The sequence below is a fragment of the Scatophagus argus genome, chromosome 5 (assembly GCF_020382885.2).
Source record: "Scatophagus argus isolate fScaArg1 chromosome 5, fScaArg1.pri, whole genome shotgun sequence".
NCBI classification, from domain to species: domain Eukaryota; kingdom Metazoa; phylum Chordata; class Actinopteri; family Scatophagidae; genus Scatophagus; species Scatophagus argus.
The window spans coordinates 4,253,587-4,271,700 of record NC_058497.1 but is presented as its reverse complement, the minus strand read 5'-3'; the positions used below and the strand labels follow the sequence as shown (position 1 = coordinate 4,271,700).

General features: G+C 41.9%; 1 protein-coding gene across 2 annotated transcripts in view; it reads left to right on the top strand.

Annotated features, from left to right (window-relative positions):
- The first annotated feature begins 1,032 nt into the window (after positions 1-1,032).
- LOC124058992 (endothelin-converting enzyme-like 1) overlaps positions 1,033-18,114 on the top strand; it is a 45,255-nt gene continuing 28,173 nt past the window's right edge. The window contains exons 1-6 of one of the 2 annotated variants that reach the window (XM_046388650.1): positions 1,033-1,255; positions 8,328-9,528; positions 10,368-10,436; positions 10,867-10,977; positions 11,063-11,155; positions 12,211-12,335. In XM_046388650.1, coding sequence (XP_046244606.1) covers positions 8,671-9,528; positions 10,368-10,436; positions 10,867-10,977; positions 11,063-11,155; positions 12,211-12,335 — 1,256 coding nt within the window. In that variant the 5' untranslated portion in view covers positions 1,033-1,255; positions 8,328-8,670. The remainder of the gene's footprint in view (positions 1,256-8,327; positions 9,529-10,367; positions 10,437-10,866; positions 10,978-11,062; positions 11,156-12,210; positions 12,336-18,114) is intronic. The other variant, XM_046388651.1, reaches the window with a different exon arrangement.

Here is an 18,114-nt window from a genome sequence, read left to right as displayed (position 1 = left end):
CACCTGGACTGCTTCACTGTCCTCTTCCTCACATACCTGAACCATAGCACCCGAGTGAGTTCTGAGTCATTTTATAAAAAGCTTAAACCATGTCTCTTTGGCAATAGAATGCAATTCTGAAAAGCGGCACCTTCTGTTGAGCAGGTCCTCTTTTGTTAATAACTCAACAAACCAAAGGTCAAAAATAAAACAATATAACTGTGGCTACAGTATCCAGAATCAAACAACAATGTTGGCCTCATGAGGTCTTTACTCTCGCTGAACACTTGGAGAAATGAAATGGCCAGTTAGTTAATCAACTGATGCATAATTGCAGGATTGCATAATAACATTAGTCAACCTTTTGGTTTGATTAGGCGGTTTGTGTGACTTTCAGGCAACATGGAGATGAATGTTTCCACAGTGAATGGTTAGCAGTTGTTTAGACCAGAACACTGACTCAAATAGACTTTGTGATTTGATAGTTACCATAAAATGTTGCTGCCCAATGAATCAGTAGAATAGACTCATTTATTGGGGAATGAGCTGATCTCTCTCTCTCTGAGCTGATGGGATTCTATACATTCAAACTTGGATTATTATTTTTATTAGTATTATTACTATTATGGGATACCGTGTGATTTCTGTTTTTCACTGTGAGATTTTAGACATCAAGCATTTGTCGTAAGCACATGAGAATATGCAACAGTTGCTGATGGATTTTGTTCTCTTGAACTGAGGAATTGAGGAATTGAAGCTGAATTGATCAAAAGTCTGAATTTCATGTCAATCAAATATTCTGTCAAACAGAATATAACTCATAACAATAACTCAACCAGCTACAGGAGTAGCCTACTTGTTCCCAAAAATATCAAATAATATAAAATGAGCGTTTGGCTCCATAATCACTCACATAAATACCAATTATGTAAAAGCACAACCAGTGAGAGAAAAACAGAAAGCACAGCCAGTGGACATAAGGATTAACATCTGTTCATCTGTGTGTGTGCGCGCGAGCTCGCCTTGTTAATGAAGGACCCCCTGCTCTCTCTCCTCACTCCCTCCCTCCCTCTCTTCCTCCCTCTCTCCTCCATACATCGGAGGCTGTGAGGCTGCAGCGGCGGCAGAAGGCGGTGCGGATCCCCGTGTGTGCCGATCTCCGGAGGGGGACTTGACAATCCAGTCGGACCTTCAGTGGAGTGGATCTCTCCATGCACACACTCAGAGCAAAGGCGCTTTTACAGTCCCACGGGCGATTTTGATTAACTCACCACAGGTAAGGTCTTTTCGCATAAGTTTTCATCGCTCTGGGGCAGTCCACACCTCTAATGAGCATACTGACGCTGCTCTTCCACCACCCAGTGCATACTATAAGGGTATGGCACGGCAGGCTAAAGGCTCTTGAGTCCAAATTTATCTAAGTGTAAAAACAACATTACGGAGAAAGGGGATAAAGGAAACAACTATCACAGCTTAACTTGGAAGTCACGTCTTTGCAGCCGACACGTTGATTAGAGGTGTCCACTCATTTTACGCACATGGTCTTTCACTTATCCGTCTCTTCTTCAAGGTGTCCGTGAACGGATCCTAAAGTTTTGATATTTAGCGATAAGCTTCTGTGTGCCATTATCAAAACATAAAAACATGTATGTGTGGGTGCTGAACAGGTCTGGATAAGACTTAAGTTGACCGACTGCAGACTACTTTTCACAGAAGGATAATGTGTCTAAATTTAGAATAACTGTACATTTGTTTCTATTCTACACTTTTTTGTTTGCGTCATTGATGGCGATTCGTCAGGTAAAATATATCTAACGTTAATTTATTATTAGACAAAGATGAAAATAATGAGGAAAAGTAGGACTAACTTTAATGTGAGCTCACAAATCGCTTTTTGCACAGCAGCAGCAGCGAGTTGGTCTGCGTCCTTACGCACCATGAGTTCACCCCGAAAGTTTGAAATCATAATAGTCGTTCATATATTAGCCCTGACACCGCCACCCACTTACATCCATCAGTAATAACTGCTCCGCCCAACGCCCGACACGCGCTTTTCTCTAAAGAATCCCGTTCAAAATCAGTGCAGCTGAACACGTCTTCGCGTGCTGGGAATCTGATGCACGTCATTCTGTAATGTTTTATTCGGCATATACCACAACTCATAAAATCTACTTTTATTTTAATCCAAAAATTCAGAATGCCTTCCTCCAAAGAAATGTCAGCAACGTTGTACCCAACAAGATTAAGTGCCTCTAACACAGTGGCTGAGGAGGGATACAAGTCGTGTAATATGCAGGAGGGCTAAAGGTTTGCCTCTGTGTGTACTTAAGTGTTAAAAATGTCAGTATTTGAATTTAGTATACTGCCCCATCCAGAAAAGGCGTTTTGAGAGTCATTAAGGCTAATAGAGTTACAGTATGTGAGCACTTTATTCCAGTGTGTGTGTGTGTGTGTGTGTGTAGCAGAAAGGGAGGGAGAGTTCTTCAAGGATTCTTCAGGCTAATTGGTCTTTACAGTGATTCAGACTCTTCTCTATTAATAAAATAAAGTTCCCAATGACGTCCTTAAAATGTCCCTTATTATTGAAGTGGGATACTCACGTGGGACATTTCATAAATACACAACACTTTTAATAGCACCACAAAGGAGGTTCTGCTCTGGTACAAACTCAAGAAGTATTTCCTGGTTCTATATAGGACCCCTGAGCTGTGTGTCCAAATCTGTAGTCCATACAAACGAACCGTAGCACTCTACTGCAGCCTCTGGCGACCGGTGATAAGGCTCAAGGGGGCTGACTCCCATGCTGAACCCTCTCAGTGCTGTGAAGCTTTTGGGGCAGGCTCTGTGACCATTTTGATTAGGGGATAATAAACCCATTTATAAAGGGCTTTCAGGTGACGTAACTTCCCTGAGAGGAGATAAAAGCAGAGAGTTTCCCGCTAAGCCCTTATTTCTGGCTACCACCAAATATCATCACAAACTGCAGAGCAGATGAGTTTGCTCTCAGTGAATTTATGTTAACAGTTAAGTTGTGAGTTAGGCTGTCTGGAAAGTGATGGTAACATTCAGAGCATAATATCTATTGCTGTGATAAGTTTTGAGAAAGGCTCTGAACAGATCGGCTGCTGAAGCCACAAATGTACACCAATCAGCCACAACATTAAAACCACTGACAGGTGAAGCGAATAATATTGATCATATGTTTACTACGCAATGATCTACTGGAAAACCTTGGATTCTGGCAATCATGTAGATGTTCTTTGACACATGACACCCACCTAAGTTTTGCAGACCAAATACACCCCCCATGGCAACAGCTCTTCCCCTCAGCAGCAGCCTCCCCCCAGCTGGACAATGTACCCTGTCACATTTTGAGAACAGCTCAGGAACGTCTCAAGAACCACAACAGCCTGCAGACTCCCCACATCCCAACCTGATCGGGAAACTGCAGGATGCACCAGAATAAGCTGAATCCACCCTCCCACCAGGAGGCCCCACCCTCAATGCACAGGACCCAAAGGATCCAACATTCTGATGCTGGTAACCACAAAATACCCCCAGAGGTCCTGTGTCCCTTCCCCTGACAGGCCAGAAGTGTTTTGGTAGCACAAGGGGGACCTACAAAATATTAAGCAGGTGGTTTTAATGCTGCAGCTGATCAGTGTTTGTTGTCTGTGAAGCAAGACTAAAGGAGATGTATGGTGGTGGTTTAGCAAGTTACTTATTTGGTTAGACTTAGTATTGACAAGAAAGTTTATGGTTGTGTTAATGTGTCCTCTAGCAACTGTTGGCAACTGTCCAACTTTACCAGAATAAATGTCGGCATTGCATGCTTCTGAAAACCAGAGATATGTCGAAACTTAACATTTTATATATTGAAATATTACATTTCAGTTTTCAATACTATGCTGTGTCAACCCTGTGCTTAAGGTCTGGTTAGGTTTAGGCACAAAAACATTTAGGGTAAGGTTAGAAAATGACCTCATTTTGTCATAAAATGAGCCATGTTTGTTGGTTGGTTGAAGTGGTCTCAAACAGTGGTCTCTGTTTGAGACCACTGTAGGAGTCATACCAATGCTGACCCCTTCTCCCGAAAAGAGGGTCAGCTCGCATGTAATGTGAACACACAGGACTAATGAATCTGTGGTTTACAGAAACATACAGTCCCAGCATTTTATTGTGGTGACTGGGCTGTGACCCAAGGTGACTTTACATAAATCTCACTAGCGACAAATCTGACCTCAAGGAACAGTTTGAAAGCGTGGATGCGTTAATTCCCAAAGCACTGAAAACATTTGGTGATGACTCAGTTCAGCTCATGCTGATATACATAGCTTTCATTTGGAGTGAGCCTTTCATGTGTTAATTTCAGGAACTTTCAGGGAACTGGAACTTTTTTTGGTGAATTTTTCACTTGAAACATTACTGATTCACTCAACTCACACCACTTCTACCTCAATGTTTGAAACAGTCATTTGCAGACATCTAATTTTCCTTTCGACCTCCTACATCTTTGCTACGAGAACTGTGATTCATGGGCAGAGTCTCCACAGCAATGTGAACCTGCCTGATAAGAGACCTCCACTTATTGATTATCATTGATCTTCTCTAAGAATTTATTGTAAGTGAGTAGGGAAGCAAGGGAAAGGACCAACCAGCCTTCAAAGAATGCATTCTGCTTAAAGTAACATTCACAGCAAAGCAAAAACATTTTCGTGGATTTTTGAGGTTCTTGAAGACAGGATTACTGTATTGTATTTGGGAAACAGAGAATAACATCTGTTGCAATGAACAGTGTAATAAAGTGACTATACATGTGATTTTAGTGTTAGGTTACTCTTTGAAGACAGCTTGGTTCATTTTTGATTTAATGGGACTTTCTCTCTATTTGGTATCATCTCCAGGACCCCTGAACATCCCATAGGCCACGCTTTGAGAACCCCTACTATAATTGAATAAGTGATTGTCTGTTGTGGGAAAGATGTATGGGAAATGCTTTACAAGTGACAGGGTGCCATGTATCACCAGGGGTGTGTTTTTGATGCATTATAAGTGTCCATGCATGTTCTGTGTGTGTGTGTTAGTGTGTGCAGCAGTATTAGTATAACTCTCAGATATTAGGCCTTGTCATGTTCGGTAAATAGCCATTCATCACCTATGCCTTTTTCTGAGATGGTACCCGCAAGATCTAATCCATTAGCCATATGCTGGGTGTCCACTCAGACTGTGATTATGGTTGTGTGTGTGTGTGTGTGTGTGTGTGTGTGTGTGTGTGTGTGTGTGTGTGATAATTTATTACAATCCTTAAGTAGTGGTGACATATGAGAAAGTGCACATGCATTTCAAAGAGACAGAAGAAAAAATTGAGAGAAGAGAATGCATACATTTTGAGCGGCAATTCAATAATATTTACACTAATCAATTACAATGAGTCTCATGCATGAAGTACATGAGGCTCATAGTGACCGGATACAGTTTCATAGATACAGAATGTGTAATTTTTGTGAGTGTAACAAGGCAGAGGTGTGATGGATGATAAGTTAAATTAACAATGACACTGCACAGCGACACACTATGCTCCCCCGCCCCCCCGTTTACTCGTTCTTCTGAATGCCCAGTAACCTCTGCACTGCACTTGTCATCACAGCTGCTGTTGGCGTGGGGAGAGTGTAGGCAGACGTGCTACACGGTGTCACCAGCTACTTGTTTTCACCTGCCAACCATGTGCTTTACCAGGACGGGGGCGTGAGAGGTTCATGCTGTCCTGTCCAGTTCCCTTGTCCACTGTACATAAACCCAGACCAAACAGTAGGGGTCATCACAGCAGTAACAAGGCAACTCACCAGTCACAATGCTGATACTGGTTGAGCCTGCAAATCCCAGAATTACGTACAATGAAAATAAATTGTGTCTAAGCAGTTTTGGGCAACTAAACCACTTACAGATTAGTGATAAGGCTTGTGGCTTCTCAGGTCTAGCATGTAAAACAGCATGTAAAGGAACCTACACGTGTTACTTTTTCAGTTAGATACTGGTGTAGTCCTCTCTCTTCCGTACCTCTGTCAACACACTGTCTGCCCATGCCATGTAGGCAACAGTTTGTTTGCTTAGTCTCTCATTCCCCTGCCACTTCTCAGTCTGCCAGCTGCTGCCAATCAAACACAGATTGCAACATATCCCTCCAACTGGCTGAGATGAAAAAGAACATTTCTGATATTTCCCCAAAGACATGTTTTTGTTCATTTCAATAATTTAAAAAAAAAAGAAAGACAATAAATTTGTATTTGGGCTTTGAAAATTGCTTGAGATGTTTATCAGTCACAGATACAATGCACTGTGGTACCTTGTAACAATAATGTTACTTTGACAATAGGGGTCTAAAGATTCTGAAACCAAGACCAAAGCAGCAAAACAAACGTCCACTGGCAGTCCCGTCTTCCAGAACTGAGACTACCCACCAGCAACTACAACCTGCTGCAACTGTTGCACTATAACTTTATTTCTTTTACTTTCAAAAAACCTGACTCCCTTCTTGTCTCTAAAACACAAGTTTCAACACACTCAGCTCTACATGGTGCATTCAAAGGCTGTTTGTAACTTACAAACTTTGTGTTGCAAATTCATTATCCCCCACACCCCCAAAATAAGGTTTGAATTGAACCGTGGATTTAAGAAATGTTACACCTGTTTCAAAAAATGATTACATAATTCAAGAATAGATTTTAACAATGTTTGAAAAAGCCAATGGATGTCTGGAAAAAACGCATTACTTCTCTAAAACACTGCGGTATGATTTGCAAAATGGTGTAATGGAAAGTGTACATGATTTGGAGTACATGTGCTGAAAAATGCAAAACCACTGATATGATCCTTTAAGCTCCTGAGAAACTCAAAACAGGTGCAGAAAGTAGGACACACACACACACACACACACATTATTCTGTATTATGATTATGTGTTTGTAGAGGTGATGTGCACACCTCACAGACATGACCAGATGACAAAATGTGTGTCACACGGAGCCTCGTGGCTACATGGAAAGTCTAATTCAAGGTTTACTTTCTACGTTGCTATGTGAAGGGCTCACTACTTCCTGCCTTGGCATTGAAGGTAAATTACACAACCCAGAATTATCCAATAAGAAAAGGATTCCCAGGGCTGTTACATTGAGAACCCTCACTGCATTCCTAAACACACAGTTAAGCCCAAGGTATCACCACTGGGACTCAAACTCCAGATCTATGCAGTGGTGGACTAGAATTTTATCTCTGTACCAGCCGTGCACCCTTTCCTCTTTAAAACCTGTAAAAACTAAACTCTGTCTCTCTTTCTTTCTTTCTTTCTTATCTACATAAAGCACTACCATCAGGCGAGGGAAAGCTTGTTTAGGACATCGGTGCTGAAGTTTGCTATTCTCAGATGAGATAACAGGGATCAATTTTCACAGATCGCCTTCACTGCTTTCAGCAAGTTCACTGTGCTTACAGCCACTGAACACACACACACACACACACACACACACACACACACAGGTGTACAATTTATCAGTCAGTCTCTCTGTCTAAAGGCTTGTGATATTGCCTACAGGCTACATGTAGAAAACATCAGCAGAAGCAAAGGAGAATACAAACAGCTAAAATATATTATGTGTGTGCCCATACTTGTCTGGGTGTTTTTGCAGCATGTCATGAATGCATACACATACTGTGAATCAAGTGTTTTGTCTTTGATTTGATGAGATGTACACAGTATCAACACAGTAATAACATTGCATAAATGAAAACACTATGGAATGTATGCGCATATGATTTGTATATAACTTCAAAATTAAAATGACTGTCACCAATCAGTCCAACAAGTTAAAATTTCAATTTCATTTTAATTAAAACTTTGAATTTAAAAACTCCACAGAGCATAAGCTGATGCCCTCTGTGCAGAAAGTGTGTGTGTGTGTGTGTGTGTTTCCTCAGTTTGATGAGACAGAGGACATAAATTCTCCCTGTCTTTCTAGTCTTGTCTTGTCTTTCTGTAATAATGTCAAGTTTTACATCCATTTTGACACAAGCTTAGTTATGGCGATTGCCACACCTCTCCATGTCCAGCTGATGCTCAGCTCTGTGCCCCTGTCTCCGCGGATTCATCCAAAGACGTGAGTCACCCAGGGACATCGCCTCCCTGAGGGATGACTGTCACCAATCAATCCGACAAATTTATCAGACAAACAACAGAACATGATGGACAAAAATGTGCCAAAAAAAAAAATACTATTTTGTGTTTTTCAGCTGGATAAAATTTCCTATCTCTCAACTTACAACCCTGCTCTTTCTCACTTTTATTTTTATCGGCAGGTGACCTGTAATCAGTTGGAGAGAGGGCGGAGAGAAGAATAAATGGAAAGGGAGCAGAGAGAGAGAGGATGAGAAAGAGAGAGCAAGACCCATGAGATTCCTCTTGCATAATGGGAGCTCCTCGGTCTACCAGCTTTTGATTCGAAAAGAATAAAGGCGACTTTGCCTAAAGAGGGCCAACAGGATTTTTGACATCACTTCAGTGTTTTGCACCAATAGGAGTAGTCATGTCTATACACTATACATAGGAAGAATACATCTCATTTTCTCATTTTTCTTTCATCATTCCTTTCCCTCTGCATCATCCTCTCTACTACTTCTTACCCAGTAACGAACCATTGCCATGGAGAAGACATACTCACTAACAGCCCACTATGATGAGTTTCAGGAAGTGAAATATGGTGGTCGCTATAGCAGTGACATCCTCAGCAATGGGATGACCCTTCACCTTGGAGGCAGCCTGGACCGTCATATGGGGCGTAACCGGGGAGGAACCTGGTCTAACAGTCGAAACAAGGACCTAGGCAGCAGCAGCAGCAGCGGAGGGCTTCCTCGATGGAGCCGGAGGGAGATCTGCCTCCTCTCTGCACTGGTCTTTGCAGCAGGCATGTGCGTCATTTTGGGCAGCATGCTGGCGCTCAAGTACATTTCCCTTGATGCGCAGCAGGACCCACAGTGCCGCCAAGACTGCCAACGCAAACGCTCACTGCTACGGGCAGCACGCTTCGTTCAGGCCAATATTGATCCAACAATTCAGCCCTGCCAGGACTTCTACTCTTTTGCCTGTGGCGGCTGGCTGAGGCGCCACGGCATCCCCGAGGACAAGCTCAGCTATGGCATCATCACTGCCATAGGAGAGCATAATGAAGAGAAACTACAGCGCCTACTGCTTGAGCCCATTCGGAGGCGCGGTCCCAACTCAGCAGAGCGCAAGGTCAAGGAGTTCTATCGATCCTGCATCAACATCCAGGAGATCGACAAGCTGGGCTCTGACCCCATGACAGAGGTGATAGACAGCTGTGGTGGGTGGGACCTGGTGGGGGCTCCTCCAGGTGCTGCTGGGTGGGAAAGAGAGGGCGCACCGCAGAGGCCAGACTTCAATGAGCTGCTTTACAGGACCCAGGGAGTGTACAGCACCGCCGTGTTTTTCTCCCTCACTGTTAACGTGGATGACAAAAACTCTTCCCGGAATGCAATCAGGGTGAGACAAAGGATGTTGGGGAACTGATTTTTTTGTATGTGTTTGTTATGCGATTTCAAAGTCACATATGCATTTGAGTTTCTGTGTGTGTTTCCAGAAAGGTTATCTCTTTAGGTGGACAACACTTAGAAACAGCACAGTCACAGGAGAATAATGGTGTGGAGGTTCATTTTGTCATTTTGTGAACAGATATTCTAAACTCAAGATTGACTTGCTCACTTTTTTCCAGAAAAGGTTCCAAGAGCTGTAACTCTGTATCTCTGAACTGTATCTCACAACCTTCTTTAGCAAACGGAACCTCTCAACCCCACGTACAGCAACATGTTATCACATCACTGAAATTTTCAGCCATGTGAGGACACCTGAATAAGGTCCAGCCACTAAAACAGGGAGTTTGAGTTTATTTCCAAGATATCTTTTCAAGCTTTTTAATACAGTACATTAGGAAAAACACCCCATGTGTTCAGCTTTATGGCAATGCATTTTTCAGATAATCATTTCAGATAAGTGGTTTGTTTGGCATAAGAAGAGCAACAATATTAGAGTTGGGTAACATTAGTTGGCTAATATCTGAAATTTCATAAAAGATAAATATCAGTCCGACACACAGAATGACTCTACGTGTGGGCGTTATTTATTAAATGTTATGAATAATTCATAGTTTTAGCATACGGTGTGTTGAATAGCTTGTAATTGTTGGCGTTATTAGATTATTGAAATATTAATCAATCCTCTGAAAATGTCTGGTGGGGGCTTAGCAACACATATGTGACTGCATACCAGAAAAAATGTAATTACTACTGGAGCTTTTGATTGGCTGTGTGTGTGTGCGTGTGCAGATTGATCAAGAGGGGCTGACACTCCCTGAGAGAAGCCTCTACCTGGGACAGGATGAGGACAGTGTGAAGGTAAACACATTGCTTTAACTTCTTTCTCTATCGTCACCCCACTTCACCTAATTTCTTCCTGTATCCTGCTTTTCTCCCGCATTCTTCCTCCCACCTTCTCTCCCTCCTACCTTCTCCTACATCATCTTTTCCTTCTTACCTCATACTTGACTTCCATTAGGCTCCTTCTCTCCTTCCTAACCTCTCCCCCTACTACCTTTCTTTCCTTCTTTTCATCCTTTCTATCCTTCCTTCACTCATCTCCTGCCCATCTGTCCTACTGACTTGTCTCTCTCTCTCTTCTCTTCATCAATCCACCTGTTTTCGTCTGTCACCTGCTGTGCTTTTGTTATCCTGTCCACTTTGCCACATGTCAGCCCCGTCGCCAGCCATTACTGATGATGTCGCAGCTCCTCCTGTCTATTAGTGCTGATGTCACTGTGCTTCTCAGATCCTGGCGGCATACAAGGCCCTGATGGAGCGCTTGCTGAGCATGCTGGGAGCTCACAACGCTACGCAGAAGTCCAAGGAGATTATACAGCTGGAGACCCGTCTGGCCAATGTGAGCTGATTGCACATGCATGCGTGTGTGTGTGTGTGTGTGTGTGTGTGTGTGCACTGTTAAGTAAATTCTCCTCTCTCTCCAGATCACTGTGTCAGAATATGACGACCAAAGAAAGGACATCAGCACCATGTATAACCGCATCACCCTCAGGCAGCTGCAGCGCATTGCTCCTAGTGTGAGTACAGCACACACACATGCACACACACATACACACACAACACAGCACAGCACAGCACAGCACAGCACAGCACAGCACAACACATAAACATCATTTACAAGTTTGTGTATGCATACATTTAGAGTAGAGGCATACTTGATGGATTAAGGTTTGAACACCAGCTGAGCATTTTAAGTAGTGCTACGAGTGTGGTGTGAGTGTTCAGGGGGAAGGTGTGTTTGACGAGGGAGGGAGGGTGAAACACTACACACACTCACAAACACACACACACACACACACACACACACACACACACAAACTCACACACAAGACTAAGTGACTCACAAAAGCTGTCCACCCTGCGGGAGCAGACAGGGAAATTGGGGGATGGAATGAAAGAAGGGAGAAGGAAAAGGAGAAAATGAGGAGACACTGGGAGTGCTGGAAATGATGGAGGGAGGGGAGAGGAGAGGGAAAGACACTGGAGATATGAGGCATAGACTCCTCTGAGGCAGTAGAAACAGTGACAGAGAATCCTCAAGAAGTCTCATGGCTGATGGAGGGATTGACGGGTATTCAAAGGAGGGAGAAGAAATGAAAACTCGACATGTTCAGAGAGGAAGATAAAGAGTTTGATTTTAGCTTCTCACAGAAAAAAAGACAACATGAATGTGAACAGGACTAAAAGGGCTGTGAGAGATGTTGACTAGAAATAAAAAAGGAATGGGGTGAATGCTGCTAAATGGCGTCATTGTGTTGCTGCTATTCATTTGGATTTGCAGTCCAAAAACCAAGTTTTTGCAGGAAGGCTAAATTGTGGTCAGGTGACAATTAAGGCTCATACTGAAACCCAAAGTTCAGCACCAGGTCAGTTCTTATATTGGACCTTGTGGATGAGAGGCGTCTGCACGACTCTGGTCTGGAGTCTGCAGTTGACAATTAAAAAGAAATGAACGATTAGAGAAATGGCGATTGCTCAAAGTTAATCAAGGCAATTATGATTCAACTTATAAGCTTTGTTTTTGGAAATGTATGACTGAACTAACATTGTATCATTTTCCCACTCACTTCAGCTTCACTGGAAACGCTTGCTGGACAGAATCTTCCATGACAACTTTTCAGAGGATGAAGAGATCGTGGTGCTCGCCACTGATTACATACAGAAAGTCTCTGACATCATCAAGACCACTTCGAAGAGGTAAAGAAAGAGAGAAAGGTGTCTGGGTGGGAGAGGAGGATTGGGGGTGTGGAGAAAGAACAGGGGAGAGAAAGATGAGGGCACTGAGGTGTATGGAAAATCGATAAAATCAGATGCAGGAATTTTTGAGCTGGTACTTTTCGAGCATGAGTAAGCACTTTTGTTTGGGGTTGTGTATGTGTATGTATGTGTGTGTGTGTACTGCCTTTTGTTTTGGGCTGTCACTATAGTTTTGGCTACGACGCAGTGTCGTGAGGTGTATGGATTGGTTTTTGAATGCTGCTGTTCATGGATTTGTGTTTGAGGTGAGTCACTGTTGGGTGGACTTCCAGTTCTACTGCAGCTGATTATTATTGATCTACACTCGCACCTTTCTACCACCCGCAGACTCAGACAGACACACACGGACGGACGGACACACACACACGCACACACACACGTATGCACTTTCTTTCCCCTTTTTCTTCTTGACAGACTCCAGGGGGGCCTTAGAGGGCTGCTGGACGTCAGGATGTGTGTCACAGCAACTGACAGCTCGCCAATAGTCACTGCGCTCTACACAAATACACAACAGTCACTTTCAGCCCTCATGCATGGCTGACTGGCCAGATGAGTGGCGGGTGGATTACTTGCTTGTCATTTACATCTGAAACTGAATACACGTCTGTCTGTCTGTCTGTCTGTCTGTCTGTCTGTCTATAGCAGCATAACTGATTCAGACATTATGGTAATTTCCTAACTCACCAGTTCATGACATTACAGCACCTTCAGTGTTGGTGAGTTGCTGAATCTGAAATGGCGAGATGAGGTAATAAAATGACCATGTTGTATCGTACAATCTCTGATCAGTTTAGCGCAAGACCAGGACGTCACACTGGTGTAGCTAGTCTTGATCAATCACAAGATATGCAATGATCTTTTCAATTACTTATCAAAAGACAATATGTTCACTTTGTCAGAGGTGAGTGACATTGCCAAATTGACAAAAATCTGATTTTCACGACACTGATTCTTTATGAAGTGTGTGTCCATGAAATCAGTTACCTCAGAATTCCTTTTCTGAACAAATAAGAATATGACCGAGATGAATGATTGATTTTATTTTACCAGTACACATTAACCCTGACCCTGACTGAGTAATCTGTGAACGCATTAAGAGGCATTAAGAGAAGTGGGGCAGGCTTTTGTTGCACATTGCAGGCTACAGTACAGAGGCCAGTGAGAGATGAGTCAAGGGTTTCTCAAACTTAAGACAAAAACTTCCATAAAACCAGACTGCTACCTAACCTCATGATCAGACTGAAATGTCATTTCATTCATTTACCCAGTCTGACATTGTTCATGTTAGTTAATCAATTTTTGGGAGGAGACTTCTTTGCTTTGTTTTCCACAATCAGTAGAAAAATGACATCTATCCTGCTCACGCAGTAGCAGTTGCTCAGGGCAGTTCACTTTGACATTTTTCACCACTCAAAGAACATTTACGAGGTAAGTCAATTCTTCTACAGCTGCAACCTTATCATCCTCATTTGTTGTTTTTTTTTTGAGTGCTGTTTTTGGATGTACCCAACTAACTATGAGGAATGACTACATCATCATTGTAATTTAGTGGTTTTCAAACTGGGGTCCAGGAACCATCAGGGGTCCTTGAGTGGGTTGTAGGGGTCCCTAGCAGAGGGTCCCTAGGGATTTCTTATGACAAAATCTGCTCAAATTAGAGGTATATAGTATAATGTCTATCTACTAGGGGGCTACTTTACATGAAGAAGCGTGGTAACCCCTGATCTAATGTACTGTTTAATTGGCTAGTAGTTTTTGAAAACAACACCAGACTTTTCTTAGTCTGAACTCAGACAAACTCCTACTTGATGATTCATGATGTAAGCTAAAATGTCACCTTTATCTTCCTGAGACAGTGCCCCAAAATGTTTCTCACAACAGCAATTCTCCATTTCTTAATACAGACCCCAGGTCTACTGAACAGTTAGTCTAACCCTCCACCTGTTCTTCCATCCTTCAGGTTAAATAATCAGTGCCTTCCAGGTGAAATATACAACACTGCCACTGGATGTAACACTAGAGCACCAACATCACAGACCAGAGCTAATGTGTGTACTGTTCATTCAGTAAAAAAGGATGCAGGATCTGAGCACCAATTTCAAATCAAAATATAAAATTAAGCAGTGCTGATCTATGTTACTGTGTTGTTCGCCTGTTTTCAGAACCATAATCTGTAATAGGAGAAAGTGGAAGCCAGTCATGCTACCAAAAAACAAAAAAAACAAAAAACAAAACAAACCCAAAAAAAACCCAGCAACTCAGAAGCAGATCGTAACACACACAGTGTGACTCCATTCCCTGTTCAGGATGCCATTACTCTGCTGTATCTTTACATAGCAAATAGCTGCTATATTGATTTGAAAAATATTCTACACCTTAAACCGGTAAGAATCTAAGGTAGAAGAACAGCGACCTGTCCTCTCACGTTGAGCCAGTGCAGACAGAAACAAATAAAAATCCAAAGTTTTCTCCAAACAGTGCTGCACATAGGGCGGGTGTCCTGCCTGCAAAAAGCTGTGCTTGGATGTGGGTCTAGCAGGTGTAACATCAGTCTGGTCTACATGTTTACTGTGGCATCATGCAGCATGCAGAACAGCCTTATGTTTGCTCTTTTTTCTTTCTCCATTCATGTTTTTAAAGAATACAAATAGATGTTATTCTTCACTTGAAATTTTTAGTGTTTTATACAGCTTACTTTTATCAGCCACAACAAAAGATAGGATCTTTCCTTTTGCAGTGATTTAACTTGGTTCTTATCAGTGTAAACATCTCTTCCATATCAAATGTTCTACTCTCTGTTTTGCATTCCATTTTTCCTTATCTCCTTTATCTGCTCTCCTGCTGCTCTCCCTTCTTTGTGAAATGTACTTTTTAATCACAACACACCAACATTCATAAGCATTGAGTTGGGGTCATATCATTAAGGGATTCATAATCCTCTTTGTAAAAGTACCATCTCAGCTGTCACATCCGTTAGCCCAGGTTCACTTCTCCTCAGACTGCATGTTCTCTTCCTTTGTTGTTTACCAATTTTCTCTTTGAGCTGTCTGTCCATCCATCCACCCTTGATGGCTTTAGTAATAGATTTTTCACTAAGTTTCAATCATCCTCTCCCTGTCCTTTGTTCCCTCCACCTGTGTCTGGCTGACATCCTGTCTTCTCTCCCTTTTATCACAAATTCACTCAGTCAGCTGTAATGTTTGGCTGATATGTTCCTCAGGGTGGAGCTTCATCCTGAAAGTTAAAATCAACTTGTCATTTCTGAGAAGGATTTAGTCCTACTTAGTTGCAGAATCAAATGCCAGTCACATTTGATTGCAAAAGATGCCACATTTGTATTGGTAAACCTGCCTCAGTTTTTCTCCTGTTGCTTAAAAACATTGTGAGCTCAACTATATGGAAGCCCATCTCTGTCAGGAAAGGAAAAACATTCAAAACAACTGAAATGATATAAAGCAATATATTGAATCACAAATATTTTTAAAAGATCAAAATTTTGACTTATAAGGTTAAAGCTTTCACTTTTTAAGTCAAAAATAACAAACAGGAGAAAAAGAGGTTAAGTAACATGAAATTTTACTTTATGTATGATTGAGATACTCAAAAGAATGTAGGTCAAAATTGGATCCAACACTTCCTACAACGCAACTGGCTGGACTCTCACTGCCTATTAAATGACCATATTTTTTTAAACGATGATGACACCATCTGGGTTGTTGTCTCATGCTCTATACTGTCCCATCGGAACCACAAGAGACATTAAACACCTGTTTTCACATGCAGAGTGGTGCTGCTAACAAGTGAATTAATCTGAAAGTTAAAAATTGGTAGCAAGCCCCTTCTCCTCATTTTTGATTTACGATCATAATCAGGACTTTAAAATTCATAATTATGACTTAAAAAGTCAAAGTTTGAAGAATGAAACATAAAATCTATAAATTTTTCTTTTCCTGGCAGGAATGGGCTTCCATAAATGACTGTGGGAGATATCAGTTGGAACTTCCTCTCTCTGTAAATTTTTGACTCTGTGTCTTTTTTTCCTTCTCATGCTCCCCTCACTTCTCTTTTCTATTCAGTCCTGCACCCCGGCTCTCTCCATCTGTCTGCTCCTCCTCTCTCACTCCATCTCTCCTCAACTTTCCATCCTCTCTTTTCCCAATTCTGCCCAGTTCCCCAGCACCACTCTTTCTTCTCTCCATCTGCACCTCTTCCATTGTTTACTAGCCATCTCTGCCTCTGTCAGGTCTCTACCTCCTGTCATCCTCCTCCTCACCTGTTCCTTCTCTCTCCTCTTTTCTCTCACTATTCTTTCTCTTTCGCTTTCTCATTCGCATCTCCCTCCCACCTCCAGTCGGTCTCCAGGTTCTGTCTCCCAGGAAGTTCTTTATAGGGGTTTAAACAAAGGTTGGCTTTACTAGCGCTTTCTCACTCACACACACACACACACACACAGTGTTATTCATTAGTACAGCTTATGAGAACTCTGTTAAAAATGCTTCGATCCCTCACGTTAAGGGGTCTCTCCACAGCTGCCTGTTATTCGGCAGTCACACAGCTTGTGGCAACACCCATGCACACAAATAAATACAGAATCCAGGCAACTGAGGTTAGCACTCACAGTGGAATAACACCAGGAATATGACAACGACAGAGCAAAAAATCTCCTTCCTTCTGTTTGGTAAAATGCGTTTAATAATATATGTCTTCCCTTCCATTTAATTCGTAATGAAATGCCTTCTCAGTTTCAGCAACAATGTCAAATACAAATTGCTACTGTTGTTAGTACTGTTTCCATATAGGAGACGGTGCTAACAATATGACATCCCTTCAGAAACCCAGTCAGGTAGAACAACTTGATTCGTATTCCAACAACGTACAACTCCAAAAGGGGCAGAGATTTGAGCATCTAGTTTTAACATCAAAATTCAACTTTTTAATTTCAGTCTGCAAGTAAAATCCCACTGAGCTTTTACCGAAAAAGGGAAAATTTGAATCAAATCATTTTTTTTGTTCTAAATATAATGAACATGACAAACATGATAGTAATGTTTCAGTTCTAAGTCCTATGTAATTATGAGCACATAATAAACCTGACTCTATTGCATACAGAGCTAAATGCTAAAGCGTGAATGCTAACATGTTCGCAATAGTAATGCTGACATGCTGATGTTTAACAGATGGAATGTTTAATATGTTTGCCATCTTACTTTAACATGTTAGCATGCTAAAATTGGAATTTTTTTTCAATCAAATCAAAGTATCAGACACACTGAAATTCTGACCTTATGATAGTGAAAGATGACAAGTGAAGGGATCACCAAAGCGATTACAATTAATCCGGAGGGAAACAGGGATGAAGCAATTTAGATGGCAATTCACCCAACATTTGTTGAGATATCTCACACAAATGTCAACCTCATGGTGGTGTAAAATAAATTCTTTGAAACTTTGAGATTCATCAGCTGGGCAACATGAATATCTGTTAAAATTGCTGCCCCTATAAGCACATGATATGAACAAAAGTATTGAAACAGACCTCTATATTGAATTCAGGTGTGGTATGGGGCTGTTCAGGGGTTGTGCTAGGCTGCTTATCTCAGCATACCAAGACATTTTGGACAATGCTATGCTTCCAACTTTGTGGCAGCAGTTTGGGGAAGGTCCTTTTCTATTCCAACATGACTGCAGTGCACAAAGCAAAGTCCATAAAGACATGGCT